Source organism: Dermacentor andersoni, chromosome 3, assembly GCF_023375885.2.
Source record: "Dermacentor andersoni chromosome 3, qqDerAnde1_hic_scaffold, whole genome shotgun sequence".
NCBI lineage: Eukaryota > Metazoa > Arthropoda > Arachnida > Ixodida > Ixodidae > Dermacentor > Dermacentor andersoni.
In genome coordinates, this window is record NC_092816.1 from 106,056,910 (window position 1) to 106,081,345 (window position 24,436).

A 24,436-nucleotide genomic window follows, 5' to 3' on the forward strand; every position below is an offset into this window, starting at 1 on the left:
CTAGCTGAAACCTGGCTTCATCACAACATCAGTGACCATGAGTTAACACCAGATGGCTTCAGGGTATACCATAATGATCACAACGTTAGGGGAGGTGGAGTCGCAATTTTACTCAAGGAATCATTGTGGGTCTCCAGGTTTCCCGACATATCGGGAATAGAGAGCATTGTAATTAAACTGTTTCTTGAGGAATGCTATTTCAGTGTAGTGGGCATTTATCGTCCACCAAACTGTGATAGTTCCTTTGCTGAAAACCTTAATGAATTCTTGTGTAGGAAAAAAATTCTTTTCTGCAACCTGTTACTGACAGGTGATCTCAACTTACCAGCAATAAACTGGTCAGACGATTTCCCAGAAGCGTTTACTTATGCATCTCGGCCATTCATTGACGTGATCAGCTTGCACAACTTAACCCAATTCGTTAAACAGCCCGCTTGCACTGAAAGCAATGCAGTGTCTGTCTTGGACCTTCTTGTTACTAATGGCCTGTTACGGTGGAATCCAAGTGTCAATATTTTTGATGGCACATCCAATCACAAAACTGTATCCTTGTCTTTATATTTGCAGTTCTCTTTAAAACTTAAAAAAAAAGAAGAAAGAAAAGAAAGCGTAATCCTGTTGTTTACACGTGTTAGTGACGTTGACATACAGGATATGCTTGAAAGCTCATTTTTCGACTTTGCCACTATTTGCGAATCAGCTGATGCCTCCGCCGAAGAAGTGTGGCATTTATTTAAGGAAATAGTTTTTTGATGCATTGCGCAGTCTGTACCAAAAAAAAAGAAAAACTAGATTTTGTGCAGTAGCAACCCCTGGTTGACAAAAGACATTGTCCGTATAGGGCGTAAACTTAACAAAGCCTGAGCTACGCATAAGTGCCATCCAACAAATGCTAATGCAAAAAAGATTACCAAGCTACGCGTTACATTAGGAAACGGCATCAAAAAGGTGAAACTTTCATTCTTTCTTTCATTCTTTCATTGCCTGGAAGGTTCTGGCAATACCTTTCACCGAAAAAGAAGTCAGTGCCAAGTCTATCAGTCGGTGACATAGTACTCGACGATAAATTTGAAATCGCTCGAACATTTCATACATATTTCTGCTCTGTGTTCATGCAGGAATGATGCTAACACTCCAAAGATTTTACATTTCGAAGAAATAGTGCCTATTGATCATGTATCTGCATTCTGATCACGTATCTGATCATTGGCTTCTGCATCATTTGTTACTTTTTTACGTACTGCGATCGTTATTACTTCGTAAATTGTCCTGCAATTATTTCCTAGACAGTTATTTTGTTGCTTTCTGCATGTACGCATTGACACGTGTGTGTCCTCCTCCGATTCCTTTCTTACCTTTTCTTGCCCTTTTTGTTTTGCTTTTGTGTACTGAGCTTATATTATGTTGTATCCCTCCTCCCACTTCTGCCTAAGGCCTCAAAAGTAGGCCGGCAGTATGAAATAAATAAAAAACTAAATAAATAAGATTCAGTAGTACTAACCTTTTGAATAGGCTATGACTAAGGATGCTAGCTCACAGGCATATGTTGCACCAAGAAGGACATGGTACAATAGATTTGAAAACAGGAAAAGGCTGACATGCGGTCACTTGAGTGCTCCCTTGAACCCTCAAGTGCCACTAGAAAACAGCATGTGAGCCCTTGGCCAATGAAAACATTGCACTGCTAAAATCACTACCGAATCCAAGGCATTCGCAATGCTGCACTCATTGTGGCAATTAGAATCTAAAACACCGCTCCTGCATGTCCTACCTGAATGAAAATTGCACAAGAATCACACACACCAAATGCAAGCTGATGTGCATGAGCTGCCTGCAACCCATTTCTATGTCAACAAGGCACAGGGGGATCTTCCGACAGAAGATTCCCCTCCCTGCAAAAACTGCAGTGACTGCCCGAACACCTATCACATCCTGTGGATATGCCTCCTACACAGCCTTATCCCACCTCCCAATCCCCACCCTCCAACCATGGGTAGCTGACTACAGCCACCACACCAAAGGAGCAAGAGTACCAGGCAGTGTATGTCTTATCTGCCATCATGTATATGCTGACAGAGAGGGGCCTGGACTGACATTGCCCGCTCATTAATCCGATGAGCAACAATAAAGTTTGACCTCTCTCTCTATCTCACCTTCGCAAGGGTGCGCAGAAGGTGTGTTTCAGAGGCCGCATCCAACGCACCAGTTGCGTTGTCCAGAAGCAGTATCCGGGGGGTCTTGACCATTGCTCGAGCAATAGCCAACCGCTGGCGTTGCCCCTCACTCAGTTGGCAGCCCTGCTCACCTATCTCTGTCTCGTAACCCTGACCAAAAAAGAAATGCATCAGACGCTTAACTTACCATCATTAAATTAATACTGTATTAATTATTATGATTAATTAACATTAATTAACAGCAAATTGGGCACATTTGTAATGATCTAAAAATAATGGCAACAGACAGGCAAGAGACCAACTATAGGTGATACAGAAAGCATGCTGGCTTCTGAGAGTTTGATGAAAGCATTCTCAAAATATAAACACTGGAAGCACAGTTGTAGTCACACTGCGTCTGTGCACATGAACCACAGCTACTTGAACTCACCACTCCATTAAATGACATAACTTCTATATGGAAGAAGATGAGAAATAAGACACATGTGTTCTGCTCCTGTACTCTACCGAAGCAGAATGCATAACCAGGGCCTTTTCTAAGTGGAAACCCACACAATATCCTATATCTAAAGCTGTCAGTGGTATACTACAAGCATGGCTTGGTCCTGCCACACGTGTTAGCCTGTACCAGACACTCCTGGCCATTAGCGTGTGGCCAGGTATGAGTTTTGCCTTGGTGATTGACATGTCAAGGTGAGTAATAACTGCTGTCATGCCAGGCATGGTGAAGTGCCACAGGATGAATTTGCCACCTATTGTCATATGGCCAGCTGGATCTATGCAGTTCACTGTACAGCCAGATTGTTAGTTGCCCACCTCTTCTGCATAGTAATAGAAAGGAGTCGCATAGAACTGCAAGCATCAAACCGAATGTCAAGTCAAGCTGCAAGGTTCCAGCATTTCTTAGAGTCCTTGCATTTTGTCAACTGTCTTTTGCATGCTTTGTAGCTTAGCGATGAATCAGCACCAACTTACCCAACTTCCAGTTTTATGGGATCACATACTTTTCTCCGGATATACGGATTCTTACATGTAGAACTGAAAGCTACACTTGCCAGTTTTCGTAAGAAAAGAAATGCAGTCGAAACCCGTGATAACGAAATTCTTGCAACAACAAAATATTTTCGTATCCCAGGCAGGCGAACGTCTATAGGATTCAAGGCATTTCATACCTCTTGGCAACGATATGTTGCTGTACTACAATCCCGCATCAATAAAATCTGCCGGAACGTAACCCAGCATATTACCTACTCGCGTAGGGCTAGCATGCTCCAAAATGTGCTCAAATGCGATTGTTTTGCAATAAAATTGCATAAAATACCACCACATTACACTTTGGTGGGTGCCGCCATTTTTGTTTACAAAAACAACCTAGCGCCGGAAGCGATCACATGCGCTGGAAAGACGTCATGGCCGCCATCTTGTTTGTTGATCGCCCATTTGAAGCAGCACGCATGTTGCTACCTGCATGTGACAGCGGTTTTTGCATACCTACTAGGCGAGATCGTAGATCGTTGCTTGAAACGCATGTTCAGTTTGCATTCTGCACCGCTGACAACTCGGCACGGCTTAGGCCAATCGCGTGAGGTGAAACTGAACGCAAACTGAACGCAAACTGAATGTGCGTTTCCAACAACGATTGCCAATTAAGGCAGTGGGCTGTGTTATGTGCGCCTTGGTGAGAAAAATGCAGCAAAAACAAGAAAGTCCATGTCCTACCGACATGGAATTGTTTATGGTGCTTGAGATGGCGATCACAGCATGGAGTCCCACGCATCAGGCTGCGATTGAGGGATCGTCCGGTAATATGCATCCCTTGCTTCAAGAACGCTGGTTTTGGTGCCACCCGACAGGCATTGTGTGTGGATTCAGCGCCGGATGTAGACTTGCATGAAGAGGCCATTATCTCGATTGTTTGCCTTCGGGTACACAAGATACGATCACTTTTGCACTCAGCACCGAACCCGTCAGCCGGCGGGCAATAGCGCGCACTGGAGAAATGCTGCTGCATGTGCTGTTGCTCTGTGTCCGGCACGCAAAATCTTGCATGAGTATGAGTTACGCAAAATCTCGCAAAAGTGATCGTACCTCCGAAAGCAATTGACCGAAAATAGTGCTCCACTGCTGATCAACGCCAGCGGCGCACTTTGTACTGTTGGTAATGTGGTTCTATATCCTCGAGCAAAGCTTGCCAAAGTAGGCTAATGAAATTTTGACAGTAAGGTTTCGTTCTGCGATGCATTACCTATCTGTGCCGTCTCTTTTCACAACAACGAAATTCTCACGAAAGCAAAAGCAAATTTTTCCCCGTTCCATGACGATTTCGTTATTGCAAGGTTCATCAGACAGTGTAAGGAGAGGCCAATATAAGGGGCAATGCAGTTGTCTTGCTGTGACATGCAAGACAAATGCCTAATAGATTTGCCGAATGTGTGCATTTCGTAGGGCCTGCATGTGTTAGTGCACCATCAGTTGCATTAACCAAGACAGAGATTAACTATCTCAGCAGTTGAACGATTCATTGCTCTAGATAGGGTAGGATGCATGCGCATTTCACCCCCCTCCCCCCTGCTCTCCCCCCCCTATAGTCAGTGCCTGTCCTGTCCGTCTTCCTTGTCTCTTTTTTTTGCAGTGTCCCCGTAATGAAGCCATACCAACAAACTCAAGTTCAGACCCTTTTACAGGAGTCCACCTTCAGCTACAGTGACCAGAAAACCATAAAATAAATTACAACGATGACCATGTCTCATGAAGAATACAGCTCAGGCACAATGGCTCAGCCTGTGCTTACCTTAGGAAGGCTAATGATGAACTCGTGCATGCCAACTAGCTTGGCTGCCTCCACAACTTCAGGCATTGTGGTGTCCTCCTGGCCAAACTGGATGTTCTCAGCAATGGAGTAGTTGAACAAAGTCGTCCGCTCGCTCACAAGGCTAACTTCGGAACGCAGCCACCGCACACTCAGGGACCTCAAGTTCACGCCGTCCAGAGTAATCTAAAGACAAGTAGAGGGAACACATTGTCTGCGGGTCCTACTACTGGCTGCAGTAGGTTCTCAGCCTTATTGTCAGCAAGCAAATTCAACAGGTCAGAGCCAGAGAGCTTCTTCACTTAACATTGTGCACTGACATGTTTACAAAAAGCAAATTATGCAGTACTTTCTGCACCTTGGTAGAAAACTTTAGGTTTACACTTTTCTGGCACCTAGAAACTGTCATTGCCTTCTTCACGAAGACTTCAAAGCAGCAAAGCTATCTTGACTTGATTGTAGCTTCAAACATGACAAGCACATATCCAATGCTAGGAAAAGGGAAGAAGCAATCTAGACGCATTTTCCCTACGGTAAATTTTACGATAGCGTCAACTTCTTTAAGGGAAGAAAAGCTTATTGTATAATACACTTATTTCTTCATTTGCAATTCTTTAACACCATTGAATACTTCTTGATGCTCGGGAACAATATTTCTGCAGCCCTTGACACTGTCAGCAGAAAAATCTGTTTAGTGCAGGCTAGTTAATGAACATCTGAGCAAGGAATATATAAACAAAGACAAATACTTATGCCTGAAATTCTTGGCACAGCAAAACTTTGCAATATTGTAAGCAAAATACAAGGACCTTGTCAGCTTTCTACGAGCTATTTAAAAAAAGAAAGAAAAGAAGCGGTGCTCTAATGTGAGATTCCCAGTTTCACAACTTAACACCCTCTTCCATTCACTTAGTATATCACACTGGCACTAATACTCAGTCAAGCGAAGATGACCAACCCTTGCAAACAGAACCCACCTCGCCATAACAGGGGTCATAGAAACGCACAACCAGGTTGAGTAGTGTGCTCTTCCCCGAGCCACTTGTCCCACAGATGGCCACGACTTGACCTTCGCTGGCTTCCAGGCTCACGTCTCGCAAGACCTACCATTGCAGGTACCAGGGGAGCAAGGAGGGGGAAAAAAATGAAGATTCAGCTGATGCGCGCGCACACACACGCGCGCACACACACGCGCGCGCGCGCACACACACGCGCGCGCACACACACGCGCGCGCACACACACGCGCGCGCACACACACACACGCACACACACGCACACACACGCACGCACACACACACACACACACACACACACACACACACACACACACACACACACACAATAAAGAAACTGCAGCATCAATTCCGCAAAACATTTGTGAGTACTGTGGTTTCCACAAAGGCAGGCCACTTGTATAAAGATAGCAAAAGGTAACAAAAGAAAGAAGATCAGTTCTCCTCAATATACGTGAGTAGACAATAAAGTTGAACTTGGGAGGTGCATAACTGAGATGTCATTTGCAACAATCTTCCTGATTTTCTGACTACTCTATCGCACTTTAACAAATAAGAACATCTCTTCGGCAGCAGCTGAAGACACAATTCTTTTTATCAGCTTCTAGCCCATGCACAATCTGGGGCATGCACAAGTTGGGGTCATTTGTGTAATAACTAGGGGTGGACGAATATTCGAAGCTTCGAATATGAACACAAATACGAATAGTTAGTGCATAGTATTCGATTCGTATTTGAAGATAAACTATTTGGCATACAGTCAAATCTCGTTACTACAAACCCCATATTAACAAATTTCTCTCATTTACCAATATTTTAAAGATCCCCACCAGATTACCTACATTTTCAACGTAAAAATATTTCAGAACTACGAATTTCAATACAGTGCATATTTCAGAATAACACACATTGTTTCCTTTCCCCTTTATAACTGAGGAACGTCAGTATTTCGAATTCGGCTAAAAGTAACAGTGCCGCAGCTCTCTCGTGAAACAGAAACCGCGAGTGCAGTAGCTATCATCATCACCATGTCTAATGCCAACTACTTCCCCACAAACTTCACCAAAAACTTCACAACAAAGTGTGGCAGTTTGGGCGAGTTGGTATGTCATGACTTTTTTAGGCTTGTAGCGCAGCTCAGAACAAACAAAAAAGGAAGGTGGAAGGGGTAATGAATAGGAACAGAGAACAGGGCGAGTTCTCCGTCCCTGTAATCCGTTCCTATTCATTACCCCTTCCAGCTTCCTTTTTTGCTCGTTCTGAGCTGTGCTACAAACCTAAAAAATTCACAACAAAGGTTTGGCAATGTTCGCGTGAGATCCAATAATAAATGCAGCTAGCGACAGCACTAAGAAGAAGCGAAAGCAGTTTTTGCTGCAGGACAAATTGGATGTATTGCAAGAAATCGACACAGGGAAAAAGCAAATCGACATGTGCAGACAGCATAATCTTGCCCCATGAATCGTCGCGACCATTTTCAAAGATCGAGACAAGGTTGTCAAGCTTCCCTGGTAAATGCAACTCGCTCCTACGAGGAAACGGCTGCAACTGGGAAACATTAAAATGTGGACCAAGCTGTTCTCACATAGTTCAACGATGTCAGACTGCAAAACGTTCCCGTGTCTGGCCCAATGCTCCAAGAAAAACCCCGCAAATTTGCCGATGCACTTGAAATAACAGGGTTCGACGCCAATGTGGGTTAGCTTTTTCGTTTCCGCCAAAGGAACGGAATAACTTGGCAGGTAGTCTCGGGCAAGGAAAAGGCTGCTGACAGAGAAGGCGCGGATTCCTGGTGCAATGATGTTTTCTAGAGGTCACTGAATTGTACTCTGAAGATGATACTTTTAACGCGGGCGAGACTGCATCTTTTTATCAGCTCTTTCCAGACTGGACGATGCACTTCAAAGGGCAGCAGTGCAATGGTGGGAAGAAGTCGCAACTTCACAAGGCAGTCCTGCTCTGCTGCAATGCAACAGGCATGAAGAAAATTAAACCGCTCGTCATCGGCAAGTACTCGAAGCCTCGCTGCATGAAAAACGGCATGTCATTATTGTACGACTACCGTGCCAACAAACAAGCCTGGATTACCAGAGAACACATTTCCAAGTGGGTCATCAAACTTGACGACCAAATGAGGAGGGATGGCCGAAGAATTCTACTGGTTGTCGACAACTGCTCTGCTCACATTGTGAATGGTCGCTTGACACACATTCACTTGGAGTTTCTGCCACCAAACAACACATCCTTGCTCCAACCCCTAGTCTAGGGCATTATAAAGAGTGAAAGCAGAATTTCGTAAGCACCTTGTGCAGCGATTGATTATCAACCTCTGCCTAAAGCAGCATATTGCAATCAATATTCATCGGGCAGCGGAAATGCTCACAGGAGATTGGTGGAACTTGAAGGCGTCCATCATTAGCAACTGCTGGCGAAAAGCAGGGCTTCTCAAAGCGTCTGTGCAGCTTGAAGATGACTTGTAGGTGACAGACAACAAACCAGGAGACCTGTGGACCGAGGTTAGGGAACTGCTGCCTGCCGTCTCTTCCTTCACCGACTACGTGGAGAGCGACAGCACAGCACTAACGGCGGTGGACCTGACAACCGAAGGGATTGTTAACTGCGTTTGTGACGTCTCCAGTGATGATGACGACCCAAAGGAAGACGACTGTGGGTCACCAAACACAGAAGATGAGATCGTGTCGAACATTGATGCTTTAACGCACATGAACAAAGTTCGCACTTTCATCGCTCGGTGCAATGACGTGTCCGGTGAGGTATTGTGCAAAGTGGAAGATGTAGACGCATTCCTAATCGGTCATGCGTACTGCACGCACCAGAAGAAAATCACCGATTTCTTCAAATAAAGCAGCTTTGAAGTGAGTGAAACATTTATTTAAGAGTATACTTGTCTGCACATGTGTCTACTACCAAAGTACTTAATTTTCATTCCTAGGTTTGTCCACTGGTTTATAACCGCAAGTTTTTCATTACAACAATATTTCAAAATAACGAACGATCTTCAGCGGTCCTGCATGAATCATTATATTGAGATTTCGCTGTATTAGAATGCTTAAAACTAACCAAATATTTCGCAACAACTGAATGTTTCACTCAAGTTGCTGTTTTCTGCCTGCTAAACAAAGCATTGCTAATCGTCAGAAGTGTGACAATGACAAAAGTTTTCAAATGAATGCCGAAATAAAATGGGTAATACAAGTTTTGTTTTCAGTTTCGTGACTGAAGCCTACATGACAACCTGCGATTTCTTGCTTGTGCTTTGTAATTTCTTGTATTTGGCAGTGTAACTGCGTTCAGATTTATCTTCTGTGTTACAACCAGCAATGTTTTCTTGCAACGGTCCCTTTTACATATGTCTATAGCGAACAAGTCCTTCCATAGCTTATTATTTTACTTTTTAACAGCAACTTTTAATTATTCTTTGGCAGTCATTTATTTAGTGTTCTTGGAAAGCTAGTCATATAACTGCCACTTCTTTTTGGAGCGCTTGTTTGAAACCAGGCTCTAATGTCATTGAGAGACTATTCATGCAGTTTTTTTAATGGCAATTGGCAATTTTCTTGTTTAAAGCTGTTCATTTGACCCAGAAATCTAGCTGTCTTTCTTACTGTCTTTCTAGCTGTCAGTACAGGTGTGGTGCCTAATAATACCGTAACACATATTCTCGCTGTAAATGTATGTGTCTGCATTTGACTATTCGATATTTGATTCTATATTTAATGCTTACTATTCATATTTGAAAAAAATGTGAAATTCGGCCACCTCCAGTAATAAACCATGTTAAGAAAAATATGTTAGGCTGGTGCCAAAACGTGCTTCAAACGTGCATGTTGTGCTGTGCATTAAGGAACACAAAACACTTCAGGATGTACTCACAGAAACGTGCTGAGAACCAATTTTCGTTACTTCTGCAAGGCGCAGATAACTACAATACGGCCGTGTGCAACTGTATACTGACAGTATTGTTCTTGCTATTTTCACATTTTTCACATGACCATTCGTGGTTGGTATAACGACATGCAATTAATTGTGTCAATACCTTACGAATATCAGAGATATTTTTTTTTTTTTCGTGGCATTGATATACTGAACCTTTATAGTCTCCCTAAAACTAACTCTTTAGGATATTCTATCTTTCTGCACACAGTAACAGATTGGAACAACTTACGTGCAACAAATTTAAATAGCCCTGATGACACCGCGCAAGATGTGGCCAAATTTTTTTTCGTTTTCTTTTTACAGGTACCTTGCTTTAGTTACATAATTTTGTTGCTCATTTGCCCAGTTCTTTTCATGTTTAGATTTTTATTTGCTTGGCCCTGTCTTATCCTCTCTATTGAATTGTTCCATTGCTCCAACTTATTGTCCTTTAGGTATTTGTGCATATTTTCCTTTTGGATTTTGTATAAATCTTATGTTGTTCAAGCTTGGGCCCTTACAAGGGCCGGTGGTATATAATAAATAAATAAATAAATAAATAAATAAATAAATAAATAAATAAATACCAACTGATGGACAGATAGCGATCACAACATTTCTTACTTTACAATACTATCTTCATGCGCTGAATTACATCCATTCAAAAAGTGTATGTTCTGAGAACTGAGGGTATTTTACAAGCAAAATGTACGTTCTTCTTCAGTATGCTGCATCTATTCTTAACTAATGTTTGTAAACTTGGTAAGAAAATAGAGATGCATGGGAACACTGGCCAACAACACTGACGCCCGTGTCTGTGAGTTCACCTGCCACAGCGAGTTGCCCGTGCTGGCAATAACGAAGGCGTGGCATCATGCGCGCCAGTGATGAAGAGCAAAAGGAATGGGAAATTAAAAGAATCATTACAAAACACACCGTCAGCTCTGCTTTTGCATCAGGTTTGCAGAGAATTTAAAAAATTTATCAAGTATGTGGACTTCCACACGCAAGTAAAAAAAAAGGCAGGGAGGAGCAACGCTTTCTACATGAAAAAAAAACAAGAGAGAGAGAGAGAATTCGGTTGAGAAGAAATGTATTTTAAAGAAATACTTTTACATGACTCTTACCATGTGACCTGGGCATCTTGGATAAAAAAAGCTGATGTCCTTAAAAGAGAGGTTAGAGGTGAACTGTTTTAGCTGCACACCAAGTTCAGAGTATGAGTCGATATCAGGCCTCTGGAAACAAAATGTGCATCGAATTAGTCCTGGGAGTTCAGCGCACACAAAAGACATGAAGGGGGTGAGTCAGCATTGATTATATTCATGAACAAGTTCACGGTCAACAGTATTCACATTACTAAATGCAAGTATATCTATGTCTGCTATCATCTTCAAGAAGGGAGTATTGTTACTGATAGATAAAGGATATTTTTTCTGCTGTCTGTACTTAGAACTCAGCTGAAACATTTTTGTTTCTGCTGCTTGTCATTGTGGATACCACAATTGTGGCATTAGTCATCCTGCTACATTAGTAGAGTATGTTTCCAAAAAGTGATTCATTTTGTGACAGTCACCATAAAAACAGAACTTTCCTTTTTTTTTTCTCTAGCAACAGTTCACTGCGTTAAATTTCAGTAAGCTCAGTAACACTGAAGCCAAGCAAATGCTTTCTTTGGCTTCAGTATCTTAAGATGTGGCTAAGTAGCTCTAGAATTCATGATGGAGGATGCTGCAATATGTGGCAGTTTGTGGAACCTTGTTCCCAGTTATATACAACAGACTCCTGTAAAGATGAATTCGAAGGAACCAAAAAAATATGTGTCCACGGAGGTCATCAAAGAAAAGAAATTCACAATTGCAGGTACATTCCAACATTAAAAAAAGAAGAGGCAAATATACAAAAAGAAACATTTTTTTCCACTTGGACTATTCAAAATATTTATTTATACACGTTTATTTGGGCCAGTCAGTAATTTTTTTTTTTTGCTGGCATTTTGAAAATATGTGTGCTGTCTTTAAATTAACTTGTTGAAAAATCCCCTACTGCCTGCATGGTAAGACAATGTGCCAGTGTATTTGGAGTATTATCATCTGCATGATATGTGAGCACAACTCGTTCTTGTTGGCTCTTCGGCAGAATCCTCGCTACCAGCTTGCAAGAAAACTTCCAGCACCTCCTTGATTAATGTTTCTATGGTGCCAGGCCTGCATGTTTTCACATAGCTGTTGACACTGGCATGTGTTTCTGTACACAAAGCATTTGCTTTTGCTGGAGCAAGAAGTTGTTCAGGATCTCTCGATGATTCGAGCAGCTAGTATCTGTGACAATCACAGAAATGCAGTTTGTGTTAAGCAGATTCCTTTTTTCATATGGGGTTTATGGGAGATCAACCAACCAAACAACTGCACATTGTTCCACATAGCTGAACATTTAGCTTTGTTAAGTTCATCTTAATGGTAGCCTCCTGCCTCTCCTCAAAGGATTCTCTTTCACCCGATTTTTGTGATTATGAATGATAGGCAAGCCAGTTCATTATTAATATATAGGGCGAGATGTTAAGTGCCTATAAAATGGGCAACACATACCGTGGATCAGTACCAAGACATCAAGTGCAGCATACTTAACAAATAATATAAACATGTAGTAAAAAAGAAAAAGAAACTGAAGCTGCCAAAAAACAATGGAATAACAACTGGCCAGTATCAACTGTTAGTGGATTCGGCAGGTTTAATTTCCCACTGACAAAGTTGTTCACTTGTTGTGGAAGATTTTCTCTTAACACTGCCGTAATGTGTAACTGCCCAAAATTGTACTTTCTGATCGGACAAAAATTTTTTGGGGATTGCTTGAAAACCTACTCGGTCAATCACTTCAAAGACACGGCCAGCCGCCATCTGTGCCACAGCGATGCTGTTGAGCTGCGGCAGAGCATTTCCCAGCGAGAACGAGCCCACCATGACTGCGAAGAATACCTGCAAGAAACAACAAGTGATTTGTAGAGCACAGCATGCCCTTGTTTTTCTTCTTGGTTGGCCAGAATCTTAGACAAAACAAGTTCCTAGGTAGATACAAACAGCGTCAAAGCAAAGGGCCACACTCACAATGAACGCCCTGCCGGGATCCAGCCTGGATGCTGCTACTAAAACCGAGCTGTACCTGGAAGCAGAATAACAACAAAAGAATGTAATTCATCCGGTACCACAGAGTACGACTTAGAGCACACATTACAAGTATAGCCACCGTCAGACTCCAGTACCCAAGCAAGTCTCGAGAGCTTTTTCATTTTTTTTCCCCCCTTAAATGGTGCTACTAGATGTTTCGTGTAATAGTGCTCTGCAAAGGCTAGCTTGATCTGTCTTTGCAAAACCGCCGAAGTTTACTAGCTGCAGACTGCACTTGTAGAACAAGACTTCCAGAAGTGTGTCTAGGTTGAGTGTATGGTAGCTGTACATATTGACAGAAGAATAACTCCAACAAATCAAAAGACAAAAAGGAATCTCTTTATGAACTCTCCAAAGAACAACAGGGTGTAGCAAAAGTACAGATAGGTGTGTAAGTTGGTGGGTAGGCCGTTCCAGTAAGGAACTACTTCGCGTATTTTGGAGGACGCTCAAAGAGAGTTCTTGCGTGAACAAATTGGAAGCAAGTAAATTACTACAGAGAGTTTTTTTTATTCTTGAGGCTCTCATCCAGGGTACCATCTCTAGCCAACCACACTGAATGGTTGATCACCACAGGGACCTTTTTCTCTAAGATCTTCATCGCTGCTTTCTCTGTTAGTGCTCTCATCCGACGATGTCTGCTGGTAATTTGAAGGCAGAATATACTGCTCCTTGGCACTAGAATCATCTTCAGGTTCACTAAAACACATGCAAGATTGATCCGTAAAACGCATGTGAAGAAAAAAAAAAGAAATGTTGCCATTCTTTTGTTGTTTTGTACCACAAAAAAAGCATGTACGAATTCCTTCAAGTCAGCTAATAAGAATGTGTTGCCCTCATATGGAGACATTGCAGAGTGCAATTGTCAACAGTCCGAAAAGTTTTTGAAAGGTGCGGCAGCAAGCTCAAAGAAAAAAGTAGTGCATGCAAGCACACGCACGTGTTGGGCAGTTTCCAACATCTGACTGGGACCGATAGTTTTGTACTTTGGCAGGGGCCTGACACATGACCGCAAGGAGCTGAACTTGTGGGTTTAGGAGAAGCAACCCATCTACTGCCCATGTGCATCCCAACATCCGACTGTCCGTTAAACAACGTGAGGCTTCTAGCGCATGAAAGAGACAAGGACGAAAGTGAGACGTGACACACACACGCGCTATAAGCCTCACGATGTCTTACCAGCAAGCCCAAATCGCTGCTTTACCGTTAAACAACTTGTCTGCATTTTCCTTTGAGACTTACCAAAAAGCAAGTGCATAGGCACCGTAGAGGACCACAAACGTCAGACCAAATCCAAATGCCATGGCTATGTACTTGCGCCTTGCAGCAGTCTTGCCCGCTTCTAGAGCAGTCATGTACCTGAGGAAACACAGCAGAGTCAGTGAAAGCCTTCATTCGAAACGCAATGCTAAGAGAATGTTTGACTGCAAGGCACACCCCTTCACATGCATGCTAAGAGTAAAAATAAAGATCTCCACTTGAATTTGTGGTCATAGCAATCAAATCCTCACACAACGCATTGAAGTTAGTTAGGGGAAAGTGAACAGCCATAAATGCTTGAAATTATGATTTTATCAGTATGCGCGATATGTGCATTATGACAACCAGCCTGCTTGAACTAAATTTTTTCCTACTCTGGGTGAAACTTGCTCTCCAAAATTTCTGTGCCTTTAAAAGAAAATAAGGGCTCATTTTATTAAAAAGTAAATTAGAGTTTTCAAAGCCAGTTGGTGCTGAAGCTGCTAAACCCAATCAAATTGATTGATTGTGCTTGGTACCTTCAAACAACACTGCAGCTACAAGAGACAGCATAGTGGAGAGCTTTGGTGTAATTTTGACCACCCAGGTTTTTTTAAAGAGTCCCTGAAACACTTTTCTAACATCATAGAATGGCCTCACTGCATCTATTAAGAGATGTCGTGCATGAATCTCCCGATGACAAAAGTTTTTGTGTCCTTCAGGTATAAGTAGAGTTAGAGGCAGTTATCACATTGTGCACTGGAAGCTACTCAGGGGGGATGGCAAAGAGGCAAGGCCCCGCAAGAACGCTGCACATTTTCATTTGTGACGCTACTTTTGGTTCAGGCATGTGAATCGCTCTCTCGATGCAAGATGGACGCTAAGGCTGCCTCGCATCGCCACGCCCATGAAGCTACATCACCCACAGAACCCAATCACAGCACGCAGTGTCAGAAGCCAGAGGGCTCGTCACGACACTTAGTATCCATCCTGCACAACACGCCAGGGCAATCTCCGTGGCCATGCCCAGCAGACGCAGCTTCGCGCAACTACAATGTGTAGAGCAAAAGTGCAAAGATGAAGTACCTTTTTGATCTTTTTGACATCGCAGGCATATATATCTTTCACTTATTTAACACAAACTTAGCAATAATAGGATTACTCAGAATGCTCTCGCGACCACGAAATCTGGAAAAAATTATTGCACTTCCAATGCCGTTTGGCTGGCTGTTTGCAACAGAGCTGCATGATGACGTTGCGAAGGTGAGAGCAAACAATTTTTCACTGTTTTTGACGCGAGGTTGTAGATTTCTTGCTGCGTGCAGTGCAATAATATTTGCCTCACATGTTCACAGGAGCCTCGCCTACGGATTGGCAACACTTTTTTTACTAAGTGCAAAAGGTGTTTCAGGGCCCCTTGAATGTGCCACAAAAGCACAGCATATGAGTGCCTTTACACTCTGCCCTTGTTAGAATATAGAACCACTCAAGCCTTCATTCAATCCCACAAACTTGTGCTCAGAAGCAGAACATCACAGTCACTGGACCAGAATGGCAGGTCAATAAAGGACACTGCCAAGAAAGAAACAACCGTGCCTCATAAAGAAAGAAGTTACGTCCGACATGAAGATTTCTTGATTATATCCAATATTTGCCATGGGCATATAGTATATTTTACATGCTGATATTGGAGAGAAACGTTTATGGTTAGTTCATTATATCCATGATTGAGATATAGAGGTCCGATTCTACTGCTAAAGAAAGTGTAACTTAATAATAAATGCTTTGTTCTGTAACCGATTCAAACTAAAGGATGATGGTTAGGAGTTACAAAAGTGGTTAGGATGACGATTAGGAGTTATAAGGCTGTGTTTTTGTCACAGAAATTTGACAGTTGCTCGGCGATCATGCTTCCATGTTCAACATGTAGGGTCCAGAAATTGTGCGAAGCAACTGCGGCAACAAGACAGAGGATGCCGATCCTCACCCACCCCCTTTGACCATGGCGGAACGTGTCTGCCTACACAGGGAGCACACTTGCAGGCGATTTAGCCAAGCGACGTGTGTGACTGGTACTGGTTCAGGAAGATTTGAAGCCAGCAACCGAAACCATGGCACGATTTCTGCAGGGGTCGTTTCCAGGACAGAATAGGGCCAAATTTGAGCTCTGCTCAAATTTGGCTTTATGTTCTCGCACATGGGCATGCATCAACGAGTGCCTGCAATCATTGGGTACAGGTTGCCCTTTGTACCCTACCTATTTGACTAGGCCTGATTGAGGAGAGGCTCGCGTCCCCACAGTCACTGTACACGCAGACACGATGGTTGTGGCATGTGGGACAACACGGCATCATCAGGCAGGTGGTTAATTTTCTGGCCAACGTAAACAACATGGTGCAGACCCCGTCCTGTTAGTTGGACGACGATTATGCGATAAACATTAATATCAAGTGCTCACTAGCCAACAAGTCAGCATACTTGAGCAGGTCTGTACACAAGGCAACAAATTGGCCCACTACGAATACAGAGTGAGCCCAACGCAATATCACACTGTAAGATCCCCACTAGCTGTAATGTCAGTTAAGCATGTAAGCTTTCTAATGCGCGAATAAATGTAAGTCGTGTGTTTGGTTATGTCATTTCTGTAACCTAGTGCCTCTGCAGCATGCACAAGACGTTTCGTGCACCCTATTGCAGCTGTGTTCATAATACAGCCTACCTGATTTTTTTTCAACCTGCAAGAAGTGTACTTCACTTCAATCACAATATCTCCAATATGTACAAAGTGAATGGCAGTGCAGACATCAGTTCTGGACTGATCTAATATAGTGGTGCCTAGACACACGTAGGCCATCTTAAAATGTAGGTCAGCGCCAGCAAATAAAGGGCTGTCACGTGTTGCTTTATGTCTATTCAAGACACAAGCACTTTGACTTCATAACTTTTACAACATTTAGCATGTCCTATGCTCCCATGAATTTCTTATGTCTCCTATAAAAGTGGGCAGTGTGTGTAATGCCATGCTTTCTCACTGCAGGCAACAATACAGAGAATGTTTCCCACAGTGACTTGAGTTTTTTTTAAACTCCATACAAATGGCAATAGCAGCCTTGAGTTAGCTGATGCAATGAAAACCTTTCTGAAAAAGAAAAAGGGAATAGAAGTGGAGTTGCTACAAAAAGCAAAGGCTACAAACAGAACAGCATGCAGCAGACGACCTAAACTGACCGCTGCAGCTCGCCATATTGAGAACAGAAGGCAGCCACAGTTCGTATCTTGCTTAGAACTTCCAGGGCCACTGCCCCAGCCTGTGCATACTTTTCTTGCTCCTTGGCAGCTGATTGGGACACCATCTGAAATTGGACAATATGACACACAAATAGTAAGTCGTGTATGCAGCATATTTACAGTTTGTACAATCTATGCATGTCAAGCTGTGTACCTGAAAATTCTGTTACCTTAAAACAGTATTTATGTAGACAAAGGAAAAATAAATTAAGGGAAACAAAAGCAGATGAAGATGAAGATTAGAGTTAGAAACCCATAAGACAAGACAAATGCTCATTTGCCTGTCGTCTTCATTAATATTTTCAATCTTATGTCACCCTGCTTATGTATACATGTACGAAACATTATTTCAAGCAGAGAAAACGAAAGGTGAAATTGAAACGAATGTTGTTTCTTTTTGCATCCAAACTGGTCAATACGCAATAGCTAATGTAAATATCTGCAATGTTCTCTCTCTCCACTGGCAATAAGTCGCTTTACTCTTTTCTATCATCTTCCTTATTATAAATATTAAAAAATTATGTTGCTTTAGGCTTCCCCTTTATAGTAGAACAACATAATTCTTCCTACACCTGTCATGCCTACAGTAGCTGCTGGTTCCTTCAATAGTTACTCAGCCAAAAGAAAGTCATAGTTCCACCTAAAAGACGAAGCACTCATGGTGATAGAAAAGTATTGGACGATTACACGAAATAGAGTTCTTACCCCCGTATTCAAAAATGCATTAAAATTTGAAACACATGCTTGACTTGATATAAATTACATCTGGCGTGAACGCACCCGAGATGCTCATTGCATTTTCTTTGATGCGTTCACAACAGGCGTCGTTCAAATCAAGTCAAGTGCAGGCTTTAAATTAAGATTCATTTCTTAACACAGGGTTTAGTCTCATTGGCTGTATAAATTGCAGTGAACATTCACTTACTACTTAAAGGGCCCCTGAAACGGTGTGGAAGAATTTTGGAGATGCGTAGGATACAGCTAAAGTTAATCATTCGCACCACAATTTGTGTGAAGTGTCTCATATTAAGAGAGCTACGAACGATAACAAGTCACCCTCCTCCATAGCCATGCATTTTCTCCTCAACCTGTTCGCCGAGTTATCGGGGTTAAGCTCCACCTTCACTGGCTCTGTGTCAGGATGGCACGTCGTGTCGTCTACTTCCGGTTCTCTAAAAGTGCGTGCACAAAGCCTCTCCAACCTCTCCGCCAGCTGCTTGGCAGTCGACCCCAAGCGAGATCTATCGAAGCAGGGTGGGTTGCGAGCATTCTGTTGCAGTGCCAAAAGTGTCTGGTATTCCGGTAACCACAGGCAGGCTGGGCATTTCGATGGATGGGTGGAGGCACAAACTCAAGTTGATAAAGGAACTTCAGCGTAGGCATACGCGAGTTGCATGATCGGTCTGCACGGTCCAGCCATCCACAGAGCTTAACCAGCCAAACAAAGCGCTAATATTGCTCTAACCAAGTGTAAAATACTTTAAACATTTACAAGAACAATGTGTTAATGACTATGCTCCTGCGAAAAATTTACACCAGCAACGAAGAAGAATACACTTCGTTACTGCTACTGTGTCTGGTTGAGCTCCGTGGCACCAGGTGGCTACACCGTGCAGACCTTTCAAGTTTGCGTTTCTGCTCATACTGTGAAAAGGCATGGTCAAACGACGAGGCCCTGTCCCTCTGTGCTTGCGTTTACCTGAATACAGGACTCGCGAAACGCTGTTGTGGTAGTAATCTTCCGGTGTAAAGCGATGGCCACAAACACAAATCCTGGCGCTGATCAGATAGCGACAGCCCGATGTGCTGCAGCCACTCCACCCGTCTGGTGCGTTGCAGAGGGAGACAATGTGGGAGGTTGAGATATTGCCAGTCACTATGTTTGCAAGCCTCAACGCAACAAAGTCGAATCATGGTGCTCACGAAAAGACCGAGACCAGCTCTGACCACGGAGCTCTCGTCAAAATGGAGCATGTTGTAACACAAGCAGATGGCGCTTGCTGTATGCCGGAAGCGCTCAAGTGTAGTGAGAAATTGTTCTTGTGCTTTCTCTTTTTGTTACTTTCTTTTTATAGAAACAAATTAACTAACATTCCAACTATTATGAACAATTTTTGTTCACCTTAAAGTTGGAAAAATTATTGATGACGCGCCCTGGGCAGCCAATCAGATAACTCGCCCTTCTAACGTCATTTGGGCAAATGTGACAAATGGGTAGGGGCGGCTTAAAATTCAGCCAAGCGATGTGCTGCTAACGGCAACAACGTACATTTTTAAAACCTTATAATAAATTACACACTTTGTGCGGAGCACTTAGACGAGTCAATTAATGATTAGAAGGACCTACTCCAACGACTCGGTACGTTTGTACAAAATCGCCAAAATCATTTCAGGGTCCCTTTAAATATACAAGCATGGTGTTGCACGCACAGACAAGCATGAACAGATCTCACTAGATGACCACAAGCACATGCTGTCGCTAACCTGGCATGATGAAAAGCATAAGCAGACAAGAGTGAACACTTCGTGCTGCCACTTGCTTCACCGTGCTTTCAAAACTTAGATTATGTGACCTCGAACACTAGACATGCCGGAAGGCAACATGCATGAAGTCACCAGCCATCTCGGCATGCACTAAGCCTTTGCGTTCACCACAGGTTACCTCCAAGATGGGGCATGCGGGTCACCTATATGCTCAGCCACACAGGCACAGTTGTAGCTGGGCTAGAGGAGGAGACACGCTCTCCTACCATAGCGTGCACTTAATCATGTAATATTTAACAGTGGGCATGCATCAAGCCACCATCCTTCTTGGCTCACCACGTTTTCCCTCACAACCACATTATATGCCACGCAAGCCGCCAATTCTTATCATGCTTGTACTTTATGCGGAACATTCGCCTGAAGTGTCCGTATAATTGGTATTGCAAGAAAACAAAAATTTAGCTCCTCAGCTCACCCCTGATTCTTACGGAGTAAGACAAGTTCAAAATGACACAATGGCTTCTATCCTGTTACCTTCAAAAGCTTCACTTTATTTAATTCCCTTTGAAGCCAGTGACTGTAAGTGACTCACATTGCCCAGGAATGCTGAGGCAAAGGCAAGCAGTGGTGTGACCGACATGATGACCAGGGTGAGCTCCCAGCTCTCAACAAACCCTGTGGCAAAGCCAGATGCAAAGGTGGACAGGTAGTGGATGAAGAGGCCCATTTTGTCACCCATTCCCTCACGCAGACGTTCCATGTCACTGAAAAAGTAAGGAGGAAATACAATACTCAGTCATTTGGAGATGGCATTCAGTTAATAGGAGAAACACAATTTATACAGTCAACCCTGACTATAATAAAGTCATATCCAACACACAAATAATTTCGATATAACTGAGATTTGTTATTAACATTATAAAGAACCACTTTTATTCTTGCCAGGCTCGAGCTCTGGCAACAAAGTAGACGCAACAAGTGGAAATGATTATACGTACAGAGGAGGAAGATGGAAATCTCATACTGCGCTCACAGCATGTATTCATTACATGCTGATGTAAGCCAGAAACATTTTTAGATTCGCTTTATCATAACCCCGTTCGTTACACCAAGGTTTGACTGTATTGGAGTGCGATATGCAAATAATAATAAAAATTTTAACCCCTGTGGTATGTACTTGGGCCACAGAACGATTGTTATTATTGCAAACACATCCGTACATATGGTATATTCTCATCAGGAACACTATGCAGGTGTAGAAACCTAGCTTAAATTGGAAAATTAATTGCAGTCAGCCTGAATTGTAGTTGACAGCATGGCACCCATGCAAGAAAGAGGAATCTGCAGGGCTTCATGCCATGCACCAGCACTAAAGGAAACACTGAATTAAACTGGACCGATAAAAGTATTCTGTCAAAAGTCTACTTCCTTTGACTTTACAGTAACAGGTTGATTACTAGAGGAGAAAATGGAGGTCAAAAAGTTATCTTTTATGAATTTCGTGCTGAAACCCGTGCTGGTACGTCAGTGCGACTTCACGAATTTAAAAGTGCTTTTCTAATGTCAGGCCCATTGTGGCGCTGTAAAGGTTCCTGAAATTCACCAAGTTTACTCATTGGCTCCTTTAATAGACAATGTAGTCAAACTCTACAATGTAGTCAACTACACCTGAGCACCGAAGAGACGGTGTCGAAATCTACACACTCACGGCACGCTAATGTGGGAACTTCAATATGGCCATCGCCAGCCGTCTTGTTCTTGCCATGCCTCCTCTAATCGTAAGAATGGCTTCGTGTGGAGCGTAATTAACTAATACAGCTCATCTGGTTTTTCTCCTTCATGTCTCTTTAATTGATAGTGGAATACCAATTAGATGTTTCCTGTCTAAGTGAACATTGCTGTACGTGAATGTAAAGTGTTAACAAGCAAACATTTGAGACAAATAGTTTTTCCATAAATGCTTTCCTACAGAGGCACACTTTCTTGCGCAAGCAATAAAGGCATGTTATGTCAACTGCTCCGTCCTGTCTTAGTGAACATTCTTGCTTACAAGTGTCAATTAGGTTTGCAGTAATTTGAATGCCATAGCACATACTCATTCATTCTTGACGCAACTTCAGTGACACGGTGCCGGTCAAACCAGGCTGCATCCTGTCGTAGGAGCGAGTAGAACAGCTCTTGCCGCAGCCTGTACAGCTGACGATCACAGGCTCTGGTCCAACACCACACCTGTTGTTAATGCACATGCAAAATTTGTGACAAACAAATGCTGCAAGTAAAACAGAGATTTCAGCTAGAAAACCTCTTTAGCGCGACAACAGTCAGTAGCTAATGCCCTGAATCAACTACATGTAAAGAAAAAAGGCAACTGAAATAAGCTTTGTCTGCAGTATGAAAACAGATGAGGATAGTTTGTGGTGTTGCTGCAGTGCTTGTCAAGTTAAAGAACCAGAAAAAGAGGAGGAGCAAAAGAGAATCAATTCTGATTTCAAGAGGCCGCAAATGCAATTCCCTGAAAACACTTGTGAAGCATTGTCGCTTGCCTCCACATCTTGTGCATATGAAGAAAGCTACGGAAGAAAACAAACAAATACTAAAATAGCAGCATGATTAAACCAACACAAGTAGAAGCGCTGCTTAGTGACAACGGCATCCAACATTCAGTGACATAAGACGGGGAACTTAAAAAGTGTGTGCTAACCAAAGTCATTTTAGGCTTTTTCATTTACTTATCACTAATTACCAATGTTCTCTTTAACAGAAACAGCAATATCATGGACAGAGATAATTCACATGAAGCAAACTAACTCCAGCTATAAAAGAAGGAATGATTGACATACGTGTACAAATGAAGACACGAAGACCACAGCAGCAATGATGACATAAGTGAGTGCAAACTTGTTCATGATGATGTTGTACTCCAGGATAGTTACAGGGTCAAACATGGACTGTGCCCCACTTCGCCGTATTGCTTCCCCAAAGGTCTGAGGAGGCGGCAGCGTGGTCAAGTTTGAGCTTTCACCATCGTAGAAGCCCGCCTGCTGCTGGTGGATGAAGGCATTTGTCATGTGACCAAACACAATAGCCAGCAGTGGCCAGCCGGCACCATGGATGATTGCGAAGACCGTGCCCAGGAACAGCAGGACAATGTCTTGCGCCGTGGCATAGCGAAACTGGAACACAAATACAATGCATCACTGCAGAGTCATTAGTAATGTGAGTAACACTGGTCTACCTTAATGTATGCTTAACAGGCTCTCACGATCGAGAGCCTCCTGTGATAAGCTTGATCAGCGAAAAAAAAATAATAAAATAACATAAACAAGCACACACACACAAAAAAAAAGAAGAAGAGAGAAAGGAATGCCTGCAACTTGCAGCCCGCAGTTCCATACAGGTATACGGAATAAGAGCTACTGGTAACTTCCGTAAACAAAGCAGAAAAAAGAAAGATATATACTTCATTTTGATCTCGTACACCAAATCAGAAGTTCTGCACAGGAATAACAAGCTTGATAAACAGTTGCCGTAAGATCAGTCAGTGAGAACGATGTTGGCAAAAAATAGGGGTAGATGTTATTGGCAGGACACGCTGATGACATAACACAGTTGATGAAGCAAAAAGCACTTCAGCACATGAGGTGTATATACATCCGTCAAAGGTTCGGGTCAGGCGACATGAAACCACGTAAAACCTTAGGCTGTCCTTGCAAATTTTCTTTTGGAAACAGGCGTCGAACGGTTGATCGTAACAGCACGTGTTTTCAAACAATATCAAAATATTCATGAAAAAATCGCAGATAACACGGTACGAAGAGAGAAGAACGAAAGAGTAGCTGCGCGCCAACTCGAACGACAGATCAATGACTTTGAATAACATGTTCAGGGCACTTTTAAAGCGACCGCAAACTACCCATTGCATGAGTTTATTCCTGAATATAAAAAAAAATTATAATAATTACACAATCTACTCGCTATATCGCTTTCAGAGACAACAGCGCGAAATCAATCGTCGAGAAATGCATACATTTACCTGTTTTCGAACGCTACCCATAACATGAACGACAAAGCTCGCCGGAAAAATATTAAATATTCTATATTACTCACCAGTTTCCAGTAAGAGACCTTCTTTGGTCGCGGCCACCTGTCATTGTCCCTGCAAAGAGCGAGGCAACGAAACAGCTGCGTTACAGTTGCGAGCACCGATGCCGCCGAGCCGAAAACAGCTGCTTTGTTTGGCGCGGTTCGGCAGCGTCCTCCGTAACCACGCCAACGCTACTCTTGGACGAAGGTTCGATTACGCACACACAGAGAAAACATTACAGAAA

General features: G+C 42.8%; 1 protein-coding gene across 3 annotated transcripts in view; it reads right to left on the reverse strand.

The window, feature by feature from the left end:
- LOC126540047 (ATP-dependent translocase ABCB1-like) overlaps positions 1-24,436 on the reverse strand; it is a 186,782-nt gene that overhangs the window by 47,663 nt on the left and 114,683 nt on the right. For all 3 annotated transcript variants that reach the window (XM_055075236.2, XM_055075241.2, XM_055075240.2), the window contains exons 3-14: positions 24,216-24,264; positions 22,949-23,281; positions 22,204-22,337; positions 20,701-20,872; positions 17,565-17,689; positions 14,340-14,456; positions 13,038-13,092; positions 12,795-12,908; positions 11,061-11,171; positions 5,961-6,086; positions 4,966-5,169; positions 2,154-2,324 (exon numbers count right to left, since the gene is read on the reverse strand). In XM_055075236.2, the coding sequence (XP_054931211.1) occupies positions 2,154-2,324; positions 4,966-5,169; positions 5,961-6,086; positions 11,061-11,171; positions 12,795-12,908; positions 13,038-13,092; positions 14,340-14,456; positions 17,565-17,689; positions 20,701-20,872; positions 22,204-22,337; positions 22,949-23,281; positions 24,216-24,264 (1,711 nt within the window). The remainder of the gene's footprint in view (positions 1-2,153; positions 2,325-4,965; positions 5,170-5,960; positions 6,087-11,060; positions 11,172-12,794; positions 12,909-13,037; positions 13,093-14,339; positions 14,457-17,564; positions 17,690-20,700; positions 20,873-22,203; positions 22,338-22,948; positions 23,282-24,215; positions 24,265-24,436) is intronic.